Below are 24,009 nucleotides of genomic sequence, written 5' to 3' on the forward strand. Positions count from 1 at the left end.
TGTGCCATAGCATTAAATGACAGTCGGTTTAGTAGAAGGATAAAATATTGATACATTTTTCTTTTGTTTTCCCATGTGCCAAGGTACTGGTGCACTCTCCCCTGCTCAGGCAAAAGCTGCTAAATATGGTAAGCATGTATATGTATTTAAGCTCCTTGTTATTCAGATTTACCAGAGTTCTACAATTCCAGCCTAAATCAAACCCACCTAAAAACAAGCCAATCAATGTCATTAGGGTTATTAGAAATGTACAAGCAAGAGTTCAGGGTTAGAACTAAACTCTGCAGGACAGTGGTCCTCCAGGAGCAGGATTAAAATATAGCATTGTGAATGTCAAACTGACTGATCATGGTCCTGAATTGCTCCAGGTGCAGGAGTAGTTCCTGGTGGTGCTGGGATTGTGCCAGGAGCTGGAGGGGTCTACCCTGCAACAGGAGGTACAAATCTGTCTGTACAAAATATCCAGAAGATCATAAAGAAAGTGAAGTTCGGTGCCTTGTGGGTGTTGTTGTCGTCAGTAACAGCCCTTTCCCAAATGACAGTCTGTCCCAGACTGGAACAACTTCCCTGTCAAATTAACATTGTCCTATCCTATCTCTAACCTCACCATTAACTGCTTGATAGAAATGTTGTACCAGAAACATGGATGTCCTACTTGGCAAAACCATGTTCCCCTTTCAGTAAAATAATGCCACTTAGACTGTTGGGTAGTAATTCACTGTAAAGCCCTCACCAGTGTGGGTTCAGCTAAAAGGTGCAAGGCAGGGAACTGCTGAGCACACTCTTACTGACTACACAAGTCCATTTCATTTGGCACATGGCAAGTTATGTCCAGGACGTCTGTATCTATAACATTTATCACATATATTACATTACAATAATCATAGATGCATTTATTTCTGCTTTCTTTCCAAGGTCTGACACCTGTGTCAGACAGGGTAAGCATGTATATGCATTTAAACTCCTTGTTATTCAGATATATACACACCTAAAGGATTATTAGGAACACACACTAATACTGTGTTTGACCCCCTTTCGCCTTCAGAACTTCCTTAAATCTACGTGGCATTGATTCAACAAGGTGCTGAAAGCATTCTTTAGAAATGTTGGCCCATATTGATAGGATAGCATCTTGCAGTTGATGGAGATTTGTGGGATGCACATCCAGGGCACGAAGCTCCCGTTCCACCACATCTCAAAGATGCTCTATTGGGTTGAGATCTGGTAACTGTGGGGGCCATTTTAGTACAGTGAACTCATTGTCATGTTCAAGAAATCAATTTGAAATGATTCGAGCTTTGTGACATGGTGCATTATCCTGCTGGAAGTAGCCATCAGAGGATGGGGACATGCTGGTCATAAAGGGATGGACATGGTCAGAAACAATGCTCAGGTAGGCCGTGGCATTTAAACCATGCCCAATTGGCACTAAGGGGCCTAAAGTGTGCCAAGAAAATGGTATGGGATACCCCACACCATTACACCACCACCACCAGCCTGCACAGTGGTAACAAGGCATGATGGATCCATGTTCTCATTCTGTTTACGCCAAATTCTGACTCTACCATCTGAATGTCTCAACAGAAATTGAGACTCATCAGACCAGGCAACATTTTTCCAGTCTTCAACTGTCCAATTTTGGTGAGCTTGTGCAAATTGTAGCCTCTTTTTCCTATTTGTAGTGGAAATGAGTGGTACCCGGTGGGGTCTTCTGCTGTTGTAGCCCATCTGCCTCAAGGTTGTGCGTGTTGTGGCTTCACAAATGCTTTGCTGCATACCTCGGTTGTAACGAGTGGTTATTTCAGTCAAAGTTGCTCTTCTATCAGCTTGAATCAGCCGGCCCATTCTCCTCTGACCTCTAGCATCAACAAGGCCTTTTCGCCCACAGGACTGCCGCATACTGGATGTTTTTTCCCTTTTTTTACACCATTCCCTAGAAATGGTTGTGCGTGAAAATCCCAGTAACTGAGCAGATTGTGAAATACTCAGACCGGCCCGTCTGGCACCAACAACCATGCCACGCTCAATATTGCTTAAATCACCTTTCTTTCCCATTCTGACATTCAGTTTGGAGTTCAAGAGATTGTCTTTACCAGGACCACATCCCTAAATGCATTGATGCAACTGCCATGTGATTGGTTGATTAGATAATTGCATTAATGAGAAATTGAACAGGTGTTCCTAATAATCCTTTAGGTGAGTGTACCAGAGTTCTTCAATTCTAGCCTAAATGAAACAGAAATAGAAACATGCCAATCAATATAATTAGGATTACTAGAAATGTACAAGCAAGAGTTCAGGTTTAGAATTAAACTCTGTAGGACAGTGGACCTCCAGGAGCAGGATTAAACTATAGCAATGGGAATGTCAAACTGACTGATCATGGTCCTGAATTGCTCCAGGTGCAGGAGTAGTTCCTGGTGGTGCTGGAATTGTGCCAGGAGCCGGAGGGGTCTACCCTGCAACAGGAGGTACAAATCTGTCTGTACAAAATATCCAGAAGATCATAAAGAAAGTGAAGTTTGGTGCCTTGTGGGTGTTGTTGTCGTCAGTAACAGCCCTTTCCCAAATGACAGTCTGTCCCAGATTGGAACAATTTCCCTGTCAAATTAACATTGTCCTATCCTATCCTGTCCCATATAAAATGACAAATGGGTCACTCTACTGACTACACAAGTCCATTTCATTTGGCACATGGCAATTTATGTCCAGGACATCTGTATCAATAACAATTCCACATATATTACATTACAGTAATTATAGATGCATTTATTTCTGCTTTCTTTCCAAGGTCTGACACCTGCTCAAGCCAAAGCAGCTAAATACGGTAACATACAGAGATTTGAATAGTTCAGTCTTAGACCAAGTATCCAAAGCATCTTATAATGTATTCTTCTCCCATCTCCTAGGTTTGGGTGGGGCAGGTGGAGCTGGGGCTGGGCCTGGTTATGGAGGACTGTACCCTGGAGCAGGAGGTGAGTGGGAACGAACAATTGAAACTAACTAGCTTTTGAGGCAAGTAAACTAAATTCTGTTCTGTTCTACTGGGAATTCATTATAAAGTTGTCTTTAATCATGCCACTGTAAGAAATGATATTGTTTAGTACTGTAATTGTTTTGAAGTCACCGTGATGGTGATCAGTGTTGTATTTGCTTGGGATCTTTTGTTAAAGCAATGACAAGCTAGAATATAAAATAAGCTAATTGTCTGATTTTAAGTTAGTCAAACTATACTACCACTAGTGTAATTTCAGCATAAAGATTTACCAATAATTTACTCATAATCCAACACAAACTGCTAAAAGTTCAGCTGCACAGATAAAACCAACAAGAATCAAGAAACTCCACAGCATAATCTATCCATGCCGCACTGCATGCTGGGTACCTTCATAGTACATCTGCACTGTAGAAATACAGTCTGATATTCCAAGAGTGCAGTTAGACACAAGATAAGTCCTACTGAGGAATTACTGTGAAAGTCATGCAGTTATTAACCTGGAATATACTGTCATAAAAACAGTGCAGATATTTCTAATTTCACATGTACATGTCAGTAAACATCACATAAAAAAGCAAACTGTGGTTGATTTACATTTTGGTCATGAAATCTCTTTCTGTATAAGATGGAGGTTATTGGCAAAATAAAATAAAATAAAAAATACAACTGCAAATGAGAAAGAATGACTAGAAGCCACTCAAAAGTTACTGAATGTGTTTTAGGGTCTCAGGGGCACTTTTAAAGTGTTAGAGAAAAGACGGCTCACTGCTTATTTTATTAAAATATATATATATATTTTTTTTACGACATTTAAACAAAAGATTATCTAAACGTAAACTACTACTTTTTTCATAGGTGCAGGTGGTTTACCACTTGGTGGAGTAGCGGGGGGAGCTGGAATAGCACCTGGGACTGGAGGTGAGTTTTACATCATGCTAATATTGTATCTGATGAAACCTAAAATTCATGTTGTGAGGTCAAAATATTGCTAATAAAAAAGTGTTAATTAAAAAAAAACCCAAGGCAATCCCTAGTGAAGAATAAATATACCAAAATGTATTTGAAATACATGTGGCGGAGTGGTCAGGTTAGAAAAGAGCTACAGGTTAACAAAGGCAACTGAGAGTTCTGCTGTTAACTGATAGTCGACTACGCCACCTGGACTATACTAGGAAATAACATCCTTACAAAAGGGCACGCAGGTTCGTTGCTAAGGACAGGGTTAGCATGGAGACGTGGACAGAGTATAAAGACAAAATTTATAAAAAAAATCATCCAATCAATACAAAAATCATGCATGGTCTCAATCACACCACAAATACAAAAAAAGGAAGAAATAAAGAGGGGGACGGCTAGCAGAGGTCCTCAGATTTACCACACACTCAATACCTACACCACACACACTTGTGAAAGCAATACAAATCGTTAAACACAGCACTCCATGTGGACACCAACTAACTGAGTGGACAAAGACTCTCCAAGAATCACAGCTGGAGAATCGCAGAGATTAGTTGAGACTTGGGGTCAGAAAGCCTAAATTTTTTTATCAAACAACCCCCTGAGCACCTCTTCTAGAAATTATATGTTCCCGGGACTTTCTCAGAACATCCCTGCTGGTGTCAAGGACGTTGCCTAGTTACGTTCCCAGGACATCCGAGACGGTCATAATGTGGAGTTCTTAAAGGGTTGGGGGACGTTATTTGCCGGACCTTCACAGAACATTCAGGTTGTTTTTGGAACGTTTAGGGGACCATATTTTATTTGGAAATTTTATGTTTCTAGAAAATTCCCTGCACACTTTTGAATGACAAAATTACAAATGGGTCACTCTACTGGCTACACAAGTCCATTTCATTTGGGACATGTCCATGATGTCTGTAACTATACAATTTTTCACATGATCATAGATACATTTATTTCTGCTTTCTTTCCAAGGTCTGACACCTGCTCAAGCCAAAGCAGCTAAATACGGTAACATACAGAGATTTGAATGGTTCAGTCTTAGACCAAGTATCCAAAGCATCTTATAATATCTTATAATATTCTTCTCCCATCTCCTAGGTTTGGGTGGGGCAGGTGGAGCTGGTGCTGGGCCTGGTTATGGAGGACTGTACCCTGGAGCAGGAGGTGGGAACGAACATTTGAAACTAACTAGCTTTTGAGGCACTTAGAAGCAAGTAAACTAAATATCCATGAGTAGGCTACTGTATATTCTGCTTTGTCGTCAAATCTCAGATATTTCTGATTTCACATGTACATGTCAGTAAACATTTCATTAAAGAGCAAACTGTGGTTGATTTACAGTTTGGTCACGCAATCTCTCTCTGTATAAGATGGCGGTTATTGACTCCAAAATTAGCTGCAAAGTTTTTCTCCTTTCACCAGTTCCATTCAAATTTGTACCACAGTTAGTTTGGCCACTATCTTAGATTTTGATAAATAAAAAAATACAACTGCAACTGAGAAAGAATGACTAGAAGCCACTCAAAAGTTACTGGATGGGTTTTAGGGTCTCAGGGGCATTTATAAAGTGGTAGAGAAAAGATGGTTCAATGCTTATTTTATTAAAATATTTTCTTTTAAATTAACATTTAAAAAAGATTATCTAAACTACTAAAACAAACTAACTTAATCTACTACTTAAACTACTTGTTTCTTTTGTCGTAGGTGCAGGTGGTTTACCCCTTGGTGGAGTAGCGGGGGGAACTGGAATAGCACCTGGGACTGGAGGTGAGTTTTACATCGTACTAATATTGTATCTGATGAAACCTAAAATTCATGTTGTGAGGTCAAAATGTTGCTAATAATAAAGTGTTAATTAAAAAAATCAAGCCACTCCCTAGTGAAAAATAAATACACCAAAATGTATTTGAAATACAGTTGTGGTCTGAATTATTGGTACCACTGGTAAAAATGATCAATGATGACTGTAAAAATAAACCTGCATTAAATAAACCTGCATTGTTTATACTTTTGATCTTTCATTAAAAAAAGCAAAAATCTAACCTTTCACTGAAGTAAAAGTAAAGTGGGGGAAAAAATCACATTATAAAATAAATGTTTTCCTCCAAAACTTATTGGCCACAATTATTGGCACCCCTTTTTTAAGAGTAAAATATAAGTACATTGATATACTTCAGATATAAATACTGCAGTTTTGGAGATGCTCTGACCCAGTCGTCTAGCCGTCAAAATCTGGTCTTTGTCAAACTCACTCAAATCCATTTTTCCTGCTTCTAACACATTAACTTTGAGGACAAAATGTTCACTTGCTGTCTTATATATCCCACCCACTAACAGGTGCCATGATGAAGAGATAATCAGTGTTATTCACTTCACCTGTCAGTGGTCATAATGTTATGCCTGATCGGTGTATATTCCCATTAATATTTACATTTTCTAGCACAACAGGGTGACTAGGAACATGAAATTATCTAGCTATGACGTCTTGTTCCATAGGAGCATAAATATGAGGAAACACAAAGGCCAAATCCCCCTAATCATTCGCAATGAGTAAAACCAAATAATATAGTTCTGATGTGCAGCAAAAGATTGTTTACAAAATAGAAAGTGGCTGTAAGAAAATAGCTAAAGCATTGGAAATTCCCATGTCCACCATCAGGGCAAATAATTAAGTTCCAATCAACTAAAGATGTTATGAATCTGCCTGGAAGAGGACCGGTCTATATCGTCCTAATGCACGGCAAGGAGGAGAGTTTGAGTGGACAAAGACTCTCCAATGATCACAGATGGAGAATTGCAGAGATTAGTTGAGTCTTGGGGTCAGAAAGCCTAAACAAATATTCTCTGCCCAATTTTGAATGACATATGGGACACTATACTGACTACACAAGTCCATTTCATTTGGCACATGGCAAGTTATGTCCATGATGTCTGTATCTATAACATTTTCACATATATTGCATTACAATAATCATAGATTACTGAAGCATTTATTTCTGCTTTCTCTCCAAGGTCTGACACCTGCTCAAGCCAAAGCAGCTAAATACGGTAACATACAGAGATTTGAATGGTTCAGTCTTAGACCAAGTATCCAAAGCATCTTATAATGTATTCTTCTCCCATCTCCTAGGTTTAGGTGTGGCAGGTGGAGCTGGTGCTGGGCCTGGTTATGGAGGACTGTACCCTGGAGCAGGAGGTGAGTGGGAACGAACAATTGAAACAAACTAACTTTTGAGGCAATTCAACTAAATATCTATGAGTACTGTATATTCTGCTTTGTCGTCAAATCTCAGATATTTCAGATTTCACATGTACATGTCAGTAAAAATTACATTAAAGAGCAAACTGTGGTTTGTTTAAAGTTTGGTCATGCAATTTCTCTCTGTATAAGATGGCGGTTATTTGGCTCCAAAATTAGCTGCAAAGAATTTGTACCACAGTTAGTTTGGCCACTATCTTGGAATTTGATTTAAAATAATAATAATACAACTGCAAATGTCAAAGAATGACTAGAAGCCACTCAAAAGTTATGGATTTTAGGGTCTCTGGAGCATTTATAAAGTGGTAGAGAAAATATGGTTCACTGCTTATTTTATTAAAATATTTAAAAAAAATGTAAGACATAAAAAAAAAAAGATGATCTAAACTACTAAAACTAACTAACTTAATCTACTACTTGTTTCTTTTGTCATAGGTGCAGGTGGTTTACCCCTTGGTGGAGTAGCGGGGGGAACTGGAATAGCACCAGGGACTGGAGGTGAGTTTTACATCATGCTAATATTGTATCTGATGAAACCTAAAATTCATGTTGTGAGGTCAAAATGTTGCTAATAATAAAGTGTTAATCTAAAAAAAAGAAGGCAATCCCTAGTGAAAAATAAATATACAAAAATGTATTTGAAATACTGTTGTGTGTGTGTGTTTGGGGGGGGGGATAAATGTTTTCCTCCAAAACATGTTGGCCACAATTATTGGCACCCCTTTTTTATGAGTAAATTATCTCTGAAGTATAATCACATTAATAGTTACATTTTCTAACACACAAGTGTGGCTAGTAACATGAAATTGTCCAGCTATGAGTTTAAATATGAGGAATCACAAAGGCCAAATTCCCTTAATCATTCACAATGACTAAAACCAAATAATATAGTTCTGATGTGTAGAAAAAGATTATTGAGCTTTACAAAATAGAAAGTTGCTATAAGAAAGTAGCTAAAGCATTGGAAATTCCCATGTCCACCATCAGTGCAATAATTCAGAAGTTCAAATCAACTAAAGATGTTATGAATCTGCCTGGTAGAATTTGAGTGGACAAAGACTCAAACTCTCACTGACCCTCAATTGCAAAGCAGCCCAGTGTACATTGATTCACACAAACATATTCTGAAAACATTAATTAAACATGATGGAAGGACCTAAATAGGACCAAAAAATAACATTCTAGGTTGGTCCCCTAAAGGTCCTGCAAAAGTTATGTGAATGTAGTGTAGACACCACTGCACTGAACAGGATATGCTGGAGCGCAGTTCTGAGTGAAACATCCCCATCGGACTAACAGGGAACCGTATGGGAGCGTTCTGTTAACATCCCAAATGCCCTCTTTGTTACGTCGCTGTGTGACCATACAATAACCAAAATGTAATGTCCTCCTAAATTTATATCGGGAACATTATTATATGACCAACAGAGGACCATGTGGGAACGTTCTGTTAGCATCCCAAATATCCTCTTTGTAATGTTGCTATGTGACCACAAAATTACCAAAATGGAACGTCCCCTTAAAGTCATATCAGGAACCTTGAACTGCAGCACTTTCAAAACCAAAGGAGTTCTAACGTAACCATAACGATCTGCATTTACATTTAGTCATTTAGCAGACGCTTTTAACCAAAGCGACTTACAAATGAGAGCAATAGAAGCAACTTAAAACCGTCAAGGGCAACAATATGCAAGTGCTGTAACACGTCTCAGTTAATCTAGCACAGAACACATAGGACAGAACTTTTTATTTTATTTTATTTTTAATAATAAATAGACAAACAGAAAATGAATAGAATGGTAAGTGCTATTCTTGATTGGTCAGGTGCTGCTAGAAAAGATGTGTCTTTAGATGTTTCTTGAAAATGGCTTCAGACTCGGCTGCTCGAATTGAGATAGGAAGGTCATTCCATCAGGGGGGAACGGTCCAGGAAAAGGTCAGTGAGAGTGATTTCATGCCTCTTTGGGATGGCACCACAAGGCGTCATTCATTTACAGAACGTAAGCTCCTGGAGGGTGTGTAAGTCTGAACAAGCGAGTTTAGGTATATTGGTGCAGAGCCAGTGGTTGCTTTGTAGGTGAGCACCAGTGCCTTGAATTTGATGCAAGCAGCTATTGGTAGCCAGTGCAGACTGATGAAGAGAGGCGTGACGTGCGCTCTCTTCGGCTCATTAAAGACCACCCTTGAAGCTGCATTCTGGATCAGTTGCAAGGGTTTGATAGTGCATGCCGGAAGGCCCGCAAGAAAAGCATTACATTAGTCCAGTCTGGAGAGAACAAGAGCTTGGACCAGGAGTTGTCTGGCCTGCTCTGATAGAAAGGGTCTAATCTTCCTAATGTTGCATAATGCAAATCTGCAGGACCGGTTGTTGCAGTAATGTGGTCAGTGAATTTTAGCTGATCATCAATCACAACTCCAAGGTTCCTGGCTGTCCTGGACGGAGTTATGGTTTATGAACCGAGCTGAATGGAGCGATTATGATGAAGTGTTGGGTTGGCTGAGACCACAAGCAGTTCCGTCTTTGCAAGGTTAAGTAGCAGGTGATGTTCCTTCATCCAGGCAGAAATGTCTGTCAGACAGAGAGCGATACGAACACCAATTGTAGGATCATCTTGTTGAAATGAGAAGTAAAGTTGAGTGTCGTCAGCATAGCAGTGATAGGAAAAGCCATGTTTCTGAATGACAGATCCCAGATATGACATGTAAATGGAGAAGAGAAGTGGTCCAAGCACTGAGCCCTGGGGAACTCCAGTAGCTCTAGATGATGTGACTTAGACACTTCACCACTCCATGACACCCTGAAGGACCTACCTGAGAGGTAAGACTTGAATCACTGGAGAGCAGTTCCTGAGATGCCCATCTTCATGAACGTTGACAGGAGGATCTGGTGGTTAACTGTGTCAAAAGCAGCCGACAAATCCAGTAAGATAAGTACTGTGGATTTGGAGGCTGCTCTTGCCTGTCTCAGTACTTCTGTAACCGAGAGCAGGGCAGTTTCAGTTGAGTGGCCGCTTTTGAAGCTGGATTGGTTGTTTTCCAGGAGGTTGTTCTGTTCAAGAAACATAGAGAGCTAGTTGAACACAACTCGCTTGAGTGTTTTTGAAATAAAAGGCAGAAGGGATACCGGTCTGTAGTTTTCTAAAAGTGCTGGGTTCAGAGAGGTTTCTTAAGCAGTGGGGTTACCCGAGCCTGCTTAAATGCTGTGGGAAGGTGCCGGTGAAGAGAGGTGTTGACAATGTGAGTGAGTGCAGGAGTAACTGAAGAAGAAATGGCCTGAAGGAGGTGTGTGGGGATAAGATCAAGCGGACAGGTCGTGGGATGATTGGAAAAGATTAATTTGGAGACTTCAGCCTCTGAGAGCAGAGAGAAAGAGGGGAGAGTGTGTGTGATGGTTGTTGATATATGCGTGTCAGTTTGTGGTGCGGAGAATTGGCTGCTGATGGAGGAGGTTTTGTTTGTGAAGAATGATGCAAAGTCATCAGCTGTAAGAGTTGACGAAGGAGGGGTTCTAAAAAGGTTTGTGATTTCCGTCTCCTTTAGAGAACTTTGAGGGAACATTGCAAAAGGTCGCGAGAACGTGTTGTTTGTGATGGTTTCAAGAAAACTGTTCAGTAAAATAATGCCACTTAGACTGTTGGGTAGTAGTGCGCTGTAAAGCCCTCACCAGCGTGGGTTCAGCTAAAAGGTGCAAGGCAGGGAACTGCTGAGCACACTTTTGAATGACAAAATGACAAATGGGTCACTCTACTGACTATATAAGTCCATTTCATTTGGCACATGGCAAGTTATGTCCAGGACGTCTGTATCGATAACATTTTCACATATATTACATTACAATAATCAGAGATGCATTTATTTCTGCTTTCTCTCCAAGGTCTGACACCTGCTCAAGCCAAAGCAGCTAAATACGGTAACATACAGAGATTTGAATGGTTTAGTCTTAGACCAAGTATCCAAAGCATCTTATAATATATTCTTCTCCCATCTCCTAGGTTTAGGTGTGGCAGGTGGAGCTGGTGCTGGGCCTGGTTATGGAGGACTGTACCCTGGAGCAGGAGGTGAGTGGGAACGAACAATCGAAACTAACTAGCTTTTGAGGCAAGTAAACTAAATATCCATGAGTACTGTATATTCTGCTTTGTCGTCAAATCTCAGATATTGTACATGTCAGTAAGCATTTCATTAAAGAGCAAACTGTGGTTGATTTACAGTTTGGTCATGCAATGTCTTTTTGTATAAGATGGCGGTTATTGACTCCAAAATTAGCTGCAAAGTTTTTCCATTTTCCAAAGTTCCATTCAAATTTGTACCACAGTTAGTTTGGCCACTATCTTGGATTACATAGATACAAAATAAAATACAAAATAATAAAAATAATAATACAACTGCAAATGTCAAAGAATGACTAGAAGCCACTCAAAAGTTATTGAATGTGTTTTAGGGTCTCAAGGGCATTTATAAAGTGGTAGAGAAAAAATGGTTCACTGCTTATTTTATTAAAATATTTTTAAAATATTAAGACATACAAAAAAAAGATGATCTAAACTACTAAAACTAACTAACTTAATCTACTACTTAAACTACTTGTTTCTTTTGTCATAGGTGCAGGTGGTTTACCCCTTGGTGGAGTAGCGGGGGGAGCTGGAATAGCACCAGGGACTGGAGGTGAGTCACATAGCAATAGATCCTCAGATCTTTCAGGGTTGCCAACTCTCACGCATTTGGCGTGATACTCACGCTTTCAGGCTCGGTCTCACGCTCTCACGCTGCCGAATTAATCTCACGCCAAATTGCCAAACCTGCTTTTGATATTAAACAAGGTCTAAGCTTTTACATTTTTTTAAGTTTTAATGCGAAATGCAAACAATAAATAGCGTTTTGGCGCTAATATGGCATAACAGTTAAAGCCAGAGTATTGAAAAACAGTTTGCGACATGCTCACTCATCTCCCGGCGGCGCACGCGGTCACGTGCTTCATGGAGCTCTCAATACTTCTAGCGCTGTGTCAATACATTTGAATGGCTTGATACAAAAAAGCTCCACTTTACAGGTGTTTGCAGCAAGTTTTGGTAAACAGTACAACATAGTGTGCATTGATTATTACGTCAACCATACAGGATCGTTTTATAATGGAGAGTGATGGAGATGCAACAATGTAAACATTAATGTTAATGTTTTTTATTGTATTTAGCCCTCAGGTACTCCTTACTAATTTGACACACTCATACTCATTGATGGTCAAATGTGACCATACACCTTAACTATTTTTCAATTGAATAAATGTTCTGTATTTTAGTTCAATAATATTTATTGAATATTTTGAGATATTTTAGTACTAAATACTATTTGTGCAATAATTATGGTCCATTAATGACCACTTAAAAGATTTTTCTTCTAATATTTGTATTATTTATATTACAATTAGTATAGTAGTTAAGGTTAAATTAGAGAATTCTTATTCAAAGAGGAAATTTTTAGTCATTTTGTGGCTCGAAAAATAATAATTTTCATTTGTAATGCCATTACCCACTGGTGCCTTTGTGGCTCTTTAATCAATATACATGTATCTAATCTAGTTGCTCAAAAAAGTATTGCAGTTTTGCATTTTAATAAATATTTAGATATGATCAAACACTAGATTTCTTTAAATGTGAAATTTAAACATTTTAATAACGTACATATCCTTATATGTACAGCAGGCTATGAATTGATACTGAAATTGAAATCGATATATACCGTCGTATACCGTCAGCCCCTCAACCAATGAGATGTCTTGTCCTTCCTGGGCTTGGTACTAGAGTTCTTCTTATTGCCCTCTAAGAGGTTTCTGGCTGTTGTCCTAGCATCTTTATCTGATAGCGTTGGACAGTTTGTTTGTGTCAGTCTACCAAGATCCAATCAAAATGTAGCAAACCTTTGTCCACTGTTATGGACAGAGAGTGGCCCGGCCATAAACTGGGCCCTGGAATGTGTTGTTTACTACAAGTCATATCAGGAACCTTGAACTGCAGCACTTTCATACCCAAACGAGGATGTTTTAGGAATGTCCCTGATGTTCTATAAAGGTTTGGGATTTTCGTCACCTTAAGAGAACTTTTAGGGAACATTGCACAAGGTCGCGAGAACGTCCCCTCCTAAGTGGGCCAACATCACCACATGTTGTTTGTGATGGTTTCAAGAAAACCTTTCAGTAAAATAATGCCACTTAGACTTTTGGGTAGTAGTGCGCTGTAAAGCCCTCACCAGTGTGGGTTCAGATAAAAGGTGCAAGGCAGGGAACTGCTGAGCACACTTTTGAATGACAAAATGACAAATGGGTCACTCTACTGACTATATAAGTCCATTTCATTTGGCACATGGCAAGTTATGTCCAGGACGTCTGTATCTATAACATTTTCACATATATTACATTACAGTAATAAGAGGTGCATTTATTTCTGCTTTCTCTCCAAGGTCTGACACCAGCTCAAGCCAAAGCAGCTAAATACGGTAACATACAGAGATTTGAATGGTTCAGTCTTAGACCAAGTATCCAAAGCATCTTATAATGTATTCTTCTCCCATCTCCTAGGTTCGGGTGGGGCAGGTGGAGCTGGTGCTGGGCCTGGTTATGGAGGACTGTACCCTGGAGCAGGAGGTGAGTGGGAACGAACATTGAAACTAACTAGCTTTTGAGGCACATAGAAGCAAGTAAACTAAATATCTATGAGTACTGTATATTCTGCTTTGTCGTCAAATCTCACATATATTTGATTTCACATGTACATGTCCGTAAACATTACATTAAAGAGCAAACTGTGGTTGATTTACATTTTGGTCACGCAATCTCTTTTTGTATAAGATGGTGGTTATTGGCCCCAAAATTAGCTGCAAAGTTTTTCTCCTTTCACCAGTTCCATTAAAATTTGTACCACAGTTAGTTTGGCCACTATCTTAGATTTAGATTTTTTTAATTTTTTTATAATAATAATAATGCAACTGCAAATGACAAATAATGACTAGAAGCCACTCAAAAGCTACTGAATGGATTTTAGGGTCTCATGGGGCACTTTAAAATATTTTTAAAAATAGTACGACATTTAAACAAAAGATTATCTAAACTACTTTAACTTACGTAAACTACTACTTTTTTCATAGGTGCAGGTGGTTTACCACTTGGTGGAGTAGCGGGGGGAGCTGGAATAGCACCAGGGACTGGAGGTGAGTTTTTCATCATGCTTATATTGTATCTGATGAAACCTAAAATGTATGTTATGAGGTCAAAATGTTGCTAATAATAAGTGTTAATCTAAACAAATGAAGGCACTCCCTAGTGAAAAAGAAATATGCCAAAATGTATTTTAAATACAGTTGTGGTCAGAATTATTGGTACCACTGGTAAATATGATCAACGATGGCTGAAAAAATAAATCTGCATCGTTTATACTTTTGATCTTTCATTAAAAATTATTTACAAAATCTACAGTTTTATTGAAGTAAAAGTATTGAAATTTACTGGGGGGGGGGCATATCATCACATTTTTATGTGAGGGTTTCAAGAAAACCTTTCAGTAAAATAATGCCACTTAGACTGTTGGGTAGTAATGCACTGTAAAGTGCAGTGTGGGTTCCCATTCAGTCGGTCACTCTCGACGAATAGGAATCTCGCTAGAGAGACCAATCTACTTCAAGTGTAACTAAACGAGCCAATGCTCATTGGCATGCAATGATTGCACCAGCTGCTCTGCTATGCAGCACAGGTATATAATGAGTAGCAGGTGGAATGAATATTAGCTTTTCGCATATCTGCGGTCGAGACTCCAGTTCCTTTAAAGGGTGAAGTCCCTGTGCCTATGCCTCAATCTAACCCTCCACAGATGGTTACTTCGGGCAGTAGCTCAGGTGATCTGAGGATTATGGTGAGCGGACTTCCCTTAGGGAGCAAACCCCCTGCGCTCCCAGGAGAGTGGCAACTTCACTCCCAGACGGTCCAGTTGATCTGGAGACATTTCGGAGTGGCTCAGGTCGACCTGTTTGCCTCGCCAGAAACATCTCACTGCCAGTTATTTTATTCCCTGACCGAGGGTACACTCTGCACATGCAAAGTCAGGGAGGATGACAAACAGGCCTTGTTAGTTGTACCCTACTGGCCCAACAGGACCTGGTTCCATGAACTGATACTCCTCGCAACAGCTCCTCCCTGGCAGATTCTTTCTCAGAGACTGGGCACCCTGTGGTACCCACTTTCAGACCTCTGGAAACTCCATTTCTGGTCCCTGGATCTTCTTTCTCAGAGACTGGGCACCCTGTGGTACCCACTTTCAGACCTCTGGAAACTCCATTTCTGGTCCCTGGACAAGACACAGAGGTTCTAGGTGACTTACCTTAAAGTCCTCATGAAATCAAAATCGATCTTATTTACTTTTTTAGCCCACATTACAGGTCTTAGGGTGAACAATTAATCTGTGCAAGTTAATACACATAAAAAAATTGTCTGCCGTGGTAATCTTTAATCAAAATCTGAAAAGTAATTTCCGGTCTTTAATGGCGTTCCCTTTCCGATGACGACTATGCGACGGCTTGGGTTTGAATATCCTTAACCACTCCCCTCCAACCGTTAGTCTGCTATGAGCGTGAGATCATGAGAGGAGAGGAGGAGCGCTGAAGTGAAACCCTGCCCTCTATTCAATATTCCGTTTCGCTTGGAAATACGTCACAGCACTGAAATAAAATCAGTTGCAACTTCCGGTTCACTGGGACTTTAAGAGGTAGTTAACACCAGCACTTTGGCACGAGCACCGTCTATGAGACACTTACGGCTCGAAGTGGAACATGTTCGTTGAGTGGTGTTCTTCTCGCTGAGAAGACCCCCGAAGATGTTCGATCAGTGCCGTGCTTTCCTTCCTGCAACAAGTGTTGGAGCGAAGGCTGTCTCCCTCGACCCTTAAAGTCAATGCTGCTGCATTGTCTGCATATCACAACCTCACAGGAGGTAAGTCAATTGAGATGCACGACCTGGTTGTCAGGTTCCTTAGGCAGTTAAACAGTTAAATCCGCCTCGTCCTCCCTCCATACCCTCTTGGGACCTTGCTCTGGTGCTTAGAGCACTTCAGAATGCCCAATTTGAGCCTTTGCGGTCAGAAGAACTAAAGATTCTATCAATGAAGATTTTGCTGCTGACAGCTCTGGCCTCTATCAAAAGGGTAGGGGACCTGCAGCCATATTCGTTGATGAATCATGCCTAGAGAGCAGGTTGGGTGACACCCACATGGTACTGAGACCCCGGCCTGGCTATGTGCCCAAGGTTCCTACCACTCCCTTCAGGGACCAGGTTGTCAACCTGCAAGTGATGCCCCCAGAGGAGGCAGACCCAGCCCTGGCTTTGCTCTGTCCCATCCGGGCGCTGGCTCATGGCACTTTGCTAACAGATATTTGTAGAGCTGCGGGCTGGACGACACCCAACACGTTCACTAGATTCTATAGCCTTCGTGAAGAGCCGGTTCTCACTTCAAATGGGTAGAAGCACAGAGAGGCCCTGGCTCATTGTCGGCTTGCTGTGCCCTGAACCATGGTGCTTATATACTTCATAGCAAATCCTGTCAAGTCCTCCATCACCCTTAGTGCCTACTTTCGTTGTATCCCTGAGAACTGGTTTTAGGTTGGGTACCCTATATGTGACCCGGAGGTGATCCCATGTTTCGTCCACGGTTGCTCCTAAACGTGTTTTCCCCTTGGGAGAACCCCCTTTTCTAAAAGGGTGGAGCCACCCCTAAAACCCTCCCATATGGGGTTAGCCACATATACTCCACATAACTCCTTCTGGGTAGGATATGGCTTCCGCAGTGTTCTTTTTCGAGTAGAAAAGGCACGCTTTCCCAGTGATATCCAATAGTCTCACTGAATGGGTCATGCGGAACAGCAGGGATTGACATCCTCTGTGTTAGCCCTGTCTCATCAGGTAAGAGACTCACACAGGGCACTGGAAGGGGACAGCTGTCTTGGCACTTTGGTAGGGATTCGTATTCATTGGTCATCAACGTGGCGTCTCGGTTACGTATGTAATCCTCGTTCCCTGAAGGAGAGAACGGAGACGGCACGTCCCGTCTCCATAACTGCTGTACCCCGCTGGGGTGCCAGGTCACCGGCTCGGCTCCTCAGCGGAAAACGAATAAGCATTCCACCTGCTACTCATTATATCCCCACACTGCGTGGCAGAGCAGCTGGAGCAATCATTGCATGCCAATGTGCATTGGCTCGTTTAGTTACACTCGAAGTAGATTGGCCTCTCTAGCGAGATTCCTATTCGTTGGTCATCAACGTATGTAAATGAGACGTTCAGCTAAAAGGTACAAGGCAGAGAATGAATAACAACATGACAAATGGGTCACTCTACAGTCTACATTTTGGTCCATTTCATTTGGCATATCCATGATGTCTGTATCTATAACATTTTCACATATATTACATTACAATGCATTAGTTTCTGCTTTCTTTCCAAGGTCTGACACCTGCTCAAGCCAAAGCAGCTAAATACGGTAACATACAGAGATTTGAATGGTTCAGTCTTAGACCAAGTATCCAAAGCATCTTATAATGTATTCTTCTCCCATCTCCTAGGTTTGGGTGGGGCAGGTGGAGCTGGTGCTGGGCCTGGTTATGGAGGACTATACCCTGGAGCAGGAGGTGAGTGGGAACGAACAATTGAAACAAACTAACTTTTGAGGCACTTAGAAGCAAGTAAACTGAATATCCATGAGTACTGTATATTCTGCTTTGTCGTCAAATCTCAGATATTTCTGATTTCACATGTACATGTCAGTAAACATTACATTAAAGAGCAAACTGTGGTTGATTTACATTTTGGTCATGCAATCTCTTTCTGTATAAAATGGCGGTTATTGGCTTTATAAAAATAAAAAATAAAACTAACTGCAAATGAGAAAGAATGACTAGAAGCCAATCAAAAGTTACTGAATGGGTTTTAGGGTCTCATGGGGCATTTTTAAAGTGGTAGAGAAAAGATGGTTCACTGCTTATTTTATTAAAATATTAAAAAATATTAAGACATTTAAAAAAAGATGATCTAAACTATTTAAACTAAGAAACTTAATATACTACTTAAGCTACTTGTTTCTTTTTTGTAGGCGCAGGTGGTTTACCCCTTGGTGGAGTAGCGGGGGGAGCTGGAATAGCACCAGGGACTGGAGGTGAGTTTTACATTAGATTAGATTAGATTCAACTTTATTGTCATTACACAAGTACAAGTACAAGGCAACGAAATGCAGTTTAGGTCTAACCAGAAGTGCAATAGCAGCAAGTGCAGGATATACAACGTTTGCATAAGTGCAGGACATGGATATGTACTGAATATATATAAATATATCTATAAATAGAAAGATGGTTATTACTATAAACAGAATTTACAGGTGAATATGTACAGTGAATAATATACAGATGGTTATTACTATAAACAGAATTTACAGGTGGATATGTACTATGAATATAATATAATATACAGATGGCTATTACTATAAACAGAATTTTACAGATAGAGGTATACAATGATATGTTAGGCTAAAATGAGGAATATGGTAGTGGATTAAGGTAGTGCAATAAATTATGGACAGAAGCTATCCGAAAAAAAGTGTAAAAGTGCAGTGGAAAGTGATTGCATATTACAGTTAGAAGTACGGTGCAAAATACAGATGTAAACAGTTGGTACTGTAAATAACAGTCGACAGTGCAAATGAGCATCATCCAGTTACGGTGTGGTAGTGCAAAATGCATAAGTAAACAGTTGTTACTGTAATAAACAGTCGGTAGTGCAAATAACAAAGTGAAGGTGGATGTGAGGTAGGAGAGTTATCAGTATATGAGGGAAGTGGATCAACGGGGGTTTGAGTTCAGTAAAGAGACAGCTCTGGGGAAAAAACTGTTCTTTAGTCTGCTGGTCCTGGTCCGGTGGATCCTGAAACGCCTGCCGGAGGGCAGGAGAGAAAACAGTCTGTGGGCTGGGTGCGAGGAGTCCTTGAGGATGCTGCGAGCTCGATGCAGACAGCGTTTCCTCTGGATGTGCTCGATGGCAGGCAGTGGAGTCCCTGTGATGCGCTGGGCAGTTTTCACCACCCGCTGCAGTGCCTTGCGCTCCGCAACAGAGCAGCTCCCATACCATACTGCGACACAGTTGGTCAGGATGCTTTCTATTGCGCAGCAATAGAAGTTCACCAGGATAGCCAAGGAGAGCTGATTCTTCCTCAGTGTCCTCAGGAAGAAGAGGCGCTGGTGAGCCTTCTTGACAAGGCTGGAGGTGTTGGTCGTCCACGACATGTCCGCCGAGATGTGGATCCCCAGGAATTTGAAACTGGAGACACGTTCAACAGCCATTCCATTGATGTGGATGGTGTCGTGTGTGCCTCTTGACTCCTTCCTGAAGTCCACGATGAGCTCCTTCGTTTTGGTGGTGTTGAGGAGCAGGTTATTTTCGGTACACCATGTGGCCAGGTGCTGGATCTCCTCCCTATAGGCAGTCTCATCATTGTTGCTGATGAGACCAATCACCGTTGTGTCGTCCGCAAACTTGACGATAGAATTAGATCCATACACAGGCTTGCAGTCGGCGGTGAAGAGGGAGTAGAGAAACGGGCTTAGCACACAGCCCTGTGGTACACCAGTGTTAAGAGTGATGGATGTGGAGCAGGTGAATCCTGAACGAACATTCTGGGGTCTGTCAGTTAGGAAGTCCAAAATCCAGTTGCACATTGAAGTGTTGATGCCCAGGTCTCCAAGTTTGGCTATTAACTTGGTTGGGATGACAGTGTTGAATGCTGAGCTGAAGTCAACAAACAGCATGCGTGCGTAAGTGTTTTTATTGTCCAGGTGAGTGAGCACAGAGTGCAGTGCCAGAGTGCACATCATGCTAATATTGTATCTGATGAAACCTAAAATTCATGTTGTGAGGTCAAAATATTGCTAAAAATAAAGTGTTAATCTAAAAAAATTAAGGTAATCCCTAGTGAAAAATAAATATATCTAAATGTATTTGAAATACAGTTGTGGTCAGAATTATTGGCACCACTGGTAAAAATGATCAACGATGGATATAAAAATAAACCTGCATTGTTTATCCTTTTGATCTTTCACAAAAAAAAAGCAAAAATCTAACCTTTCACTGAAGTAAAAGTCACATTATGATATGTTTTTATCCAAAACATGTTTGCCACAATTATTGGCACCCCTTTTTTATGAGTAAAATATCTCTAAAGTATATTCCCATTAATATTTACATTTACACCAGGGTAACTAAGAACATGAAATTGTCCAGCTATGATGTCTTGTTTCACAGGAGTATAAATATGAGGAAACACAAAGGCCAAATTCCCTTAATAATTCGCAATGAGTAAAACCAAAGAATATAGTTCTGATGTGCAGCAAAAGATTGTTGAGCTTTACAAAATAGAAAGTGGCTGTAAGAAAATAGCTAAAGCATTGGAAATTCCCATGTCCACCATCAGGGCAATAATTAATACGTTCCAATTAACTAAAGATGTTATGAATCTGTCTGGAAGAGGACGTGCGTCTATTTCGTCCTAATGCACGGCAAGGGGGAGAGTTTGAGTGGACAAAAACTCTCCAATGATCACAGATGGAGAATTGCAGAGATTAGTTGAGTTTTGGGGTCAGAAAGCCTAACAAAATTATCAAACAAACCCTACATCTCCACATGTTGATTGTGAGGGTTTCAAGAAAACGTTCAGTAAAATAATGCCACTTAGACTGTTAGGTAGTAGTGCGCTGTAAAGCCCTCACCAGTGTGGGTTCAGCTAAAAGGTGCAAGGCAGGGAACTGCTGAGCACACTTTTGAAAGACAAAATGACAAATGGGTCACTCTACTGACTATATAAGTCCATTTCATTTGGCACATGGCAAGTTTTGTCCAGGACGTCTGTATCTATAACATTTTCACATATATTACATTACAGTAATAAGAGGTGCATTTATTTCTGCTTTCTCTCCAAGGTCTGACACCTGCTCAAGCCAAAGCAGCTAAATACGGTAACACACAGAGATTTGAATGGTTCAGTCTTAGACCAAGTATCCAAAGCATCTTATAATGTATTCTTCTCCCATCTCCTAGGTTTAGGTGTGGCAGGTGGAGCTGGTGCTGGGCCTGGTTATGGAGGACTGTACCCTGGAGCAGGAGGTGAGTGGGAACGAACAAACGAAAATAACTAGCTTTTGAGGCAAGTAAACTAAATATCTATGAGTACTGTATATTCTGCTTTGTCGTCAAATCTCAGATATTTCTGATTTCACATGTACATGTCAGTAAACATTACATTAAAGAGCAAACTGTGGTTGATTTACAGTTCGGTAAGGCAATCTCTTTCTGTATAAGATGGCGGTTATTGACTCCAAAATTAGCTGCAAAGTTTTTTTCCTTTCACCAGTTCCATTCAAATTTGTACCACAGTTAGTTTGGCCACTATCTTAGATTTTGATAAATAAAATAAAATAATATATACATATATTTAAAAAAGAAAAAAAGTAATTTCTAGTGAAAAAATAAATATATCAAAACATATTGGAAATACAGTTGTGGTCAGAATTATTGGCACCACTGGCAAATATGATCAACGATGGCTGTAAAAATCAATCTGCATTGTTCATCCTTTTTATCTTTAATTTTAATTTTATTTTACTTGAAGTAAAAGCATTGAAAGTGTGTGTGTGTGTGTGGGGGGGGGGGGGGGGGTTATGATGTCTTGTTTCACAGGAGTATAAATATGAGGAAACACAAAGGCCGAATTCCCTTAATCATTCACAATGACTAAAACCAAAGAATATAGTTCTGATGTTCTAAATAGAATCAGGGCAATATTTAAGAAGTTAAAGATACATTAAAGATGTTATGAATCTGCCTGGAAGAGGACGTGTGTCTATATTGTCCTAATGCTGGTGAGGAGGAGTGTTTGAGTGGACAAAGACTCTTCAAGGATCACAGATGGAGATTTGCAGCGATTAGTTGAGTCTTAGGGTCAGAAAGCCTAAACAAATGATCAAACAACCCCTACATAACCACATGTTGTTTGGGAGGGTTTCAAGAAAAATCTTCCTCGCTCAGCATATTCTCCTGCATATTCAGTTGTCAGACAGGACTGGAGCTTCAGACGGACCTGGTTCTGTGGTCAGATGAAACTAAAAAGCAAACCCACCAGATGGTGCAAACAGGGATAAAAAGCACCCCATGCCCATGGTTAAATATACTGCTGGACCTTTAATGTTTGGGCCTATTTTTTTGCTGGAGGTCCTGGACATCTTGTTCAGATACATGGGATAATGGATTCTAGCAAATACCAACAGATAAAAATCAAAACCTGACGGCCTCTGCCAGAATTCTTATAATGGGCCGTGGTTGAATCTTCCATCAGGACAACGATCCAAAACAAACATCAAAATAAACACAAAAATGTGTCACTGAGCACTGGCCCCTGACCTGAACCCTATAGAAAATGAGTGATGAGCTGAAGAGAAGAGCTGGGAATCCAAAGCATCTAGAGAGATTCTGTATGAAGGAATGGTCTCTGATCTCCAAACTCATCAGGCATTATAGAAGAAGATTATAGAGCTGTTATCTTGGCAAAAGGAGGTCGCAAAAAGTATTTGATAAAAGGGTGCCAATAATGTGGCCAATGTGTTTTGGAGAAAAAGCATGTTTTTCATAATATGACCCAATATGACACATTTTTTATAATTTTATTTAATTGAAAGGTTAGTTTTTTGCTATTTTAGGGTCAAAGATCAAAAGGATAAACAATGCAGATTTATTTTTGATCATATTTTCCAGGGGTACCAATAATTCTGACCACAGCTGTACATTTATTTTATGACACATTTTTTCGAGAATGGCTATACAGCTGAATAAAATTATGCTGCATTATTTTCCTGTTTAACACTGTAAAGCTGCTTTGAAACAATCTACATTGTTAAAAGCGCTATATAAATAAAGTTGACAAATACATTTACATATTTATGTACTTATTATAAATACCCTGAAATAGTTTTTTTGGTGTACTAATTTTAAATATTTAAAGTCTGCTAAATTGGAACAACTAATTTTGTACTAAATGCGCTTTAGTTATCTGGAAATAGTGCTGCAGTCCAACTAAATATATACTTAAGTATATTTGACTGTGCTAAAGTGGAACTATTGCAAGAATACTTTAGGTACTCTTAAACTGTCTTGCATTTAAAGACAAATATTATACAGAGATCATACTATACTTACTAATAGTGATATTAAACAAAAAATTGATGGATAGCAAGGATAAAAGCATGAACTTGGTGCTATGGGCAGCTAGTGATCTTTAATCTTAGTAGTACCATGCTAGTACCATGTTATTTGAAGAAACTTGAAGTATCATGTAAATAACATGGTACATGAATATGGTACGGGTGTATTATACATCAGAGTATCATTGTTTGCCATCGTATTTTTGAAAGAGTGAGTAGGATAAACAAAGTCATTTTAAAAAAGTAAAAAAATTAATCTTTGGTAAAAGTTGGTGCTAAGTAGTAGAAACAGCACTTTCACAGCCCTTTTACCAGATCTTATGTGAGCTATAATAAATACTACAGAAATTAATAGACACTACCTGGCTGCTCATGACTTGTCTGTAGGTGGAGCAGGAGGGGCTGGTGTTGTCCCAGGCTATGGTTCTGTTACTGGGATCGGAGGACTTCCTGGAGCTGGGGCTGGAGGTGCAGTATATGTTGAACTGTCTCAATTTCTCACAACTGTTGTTTGTCACTT

General features: G+C 40.0%; 1 protein-coding gene across 9 annotated transcripts in view; it reads left to right on the forward strand.

The window, feature by feature from the left end:
• elna (elastin a) overlaps positions 1-24,009 on the forward strand; it is a 105,297-nt gene that overhangs the window by 47,575 nt on the left and 33,713 nt on the right. For 7 of the 9 annotated variants that reach the window (XM_079823128.1, XM_079823131.1, XM_079823123.1 and 4 more), the window contains exons 21-44: positions 84-128; positions 369-437; positions 2,403-2,471; positions 2,792-2,827; positions 2,910-2,975; positions 3,854-3,916; positions 4,934-4,969; positions 5,060-5,125; positions 5,666-5,728; positions 6,974-7,009; positions 7,092-7,157; positions 7,656-7,718; positions 11,095-11,130; positions 11,213-11,278; positions 11,823-11,885; positions 13,674-13,709; positions 13,792-13,857; positions 14,358-14,420; positions 17,699-17,734; positions 17,817-17,882; positions 18,344-18,406; positions 21,216-21,251; positions 21,334-21,399; positions 23,877-23,957. In XM_079823128.1, the coding sequence (XP_079679254.1) occupies positions 84-128; positions 369-437; positions 2,403-2,471; positions 2,792-2,827; positions 2,910-2,975; positions 3,854-3,916; positions 4,934-4,969; positions 5,060-5,125; positions 5,666-5,728; positions 6,974-7,009; positions 7,092-7,157; positions 7,656-7,718; positions 11,095-11,130; positions 11,213-11,278; positions 11,823-11,885; positions 13,674-13,709; positions 13,792-13,857; positions 14,358-14,420; positions 17,699-17,734; positions 17,817-17,882; positions 18,344-18,406; positions 21,216-21,251; positions 21,334-21,399; positions 23,877-23,957 (1,356 nt within the window). The remainder of the gene's footprint in view (positions 1-83; positions 129-368; positions 438-2,402; positions 2,472-2,791; positions 2,828-2,909; positions 2,976-3,853; positions 3,917-4,933; positions 4,970-5,059; positions 5,126-5,665; positions 5,729-6,973; positions 7,010-7,091; positions 7,158-7,655; positions 7,719-11,094; positions 11,131-11,212; positions 11,279-11,822; positions 11,886-13,673; positions 13,710-13,791; positions 13,858-14,357; positions 14,421-17,698; positions 17,735-17,816; positions 17,883-18,343; positions 18,407-21,215; positions 21,252-21,333; positions 21,400-23,876; positions 23,958-24,009) is intronic. The other 2 variants (XM_079823124.1, XM_079823129.1) reach the window with 2 other exon arrangements.

This window comes from Gobio gobio (assembly GCF_949357685.1).
Source record: "Gobio gobio genome assembly, chromosome: 8".
Lineage (NCBI taxonomy): Eukaryota > Metazoa > Chordata > Actinopteri > Cypriniformes > Gobionidae > Gobio > Gobio gobio.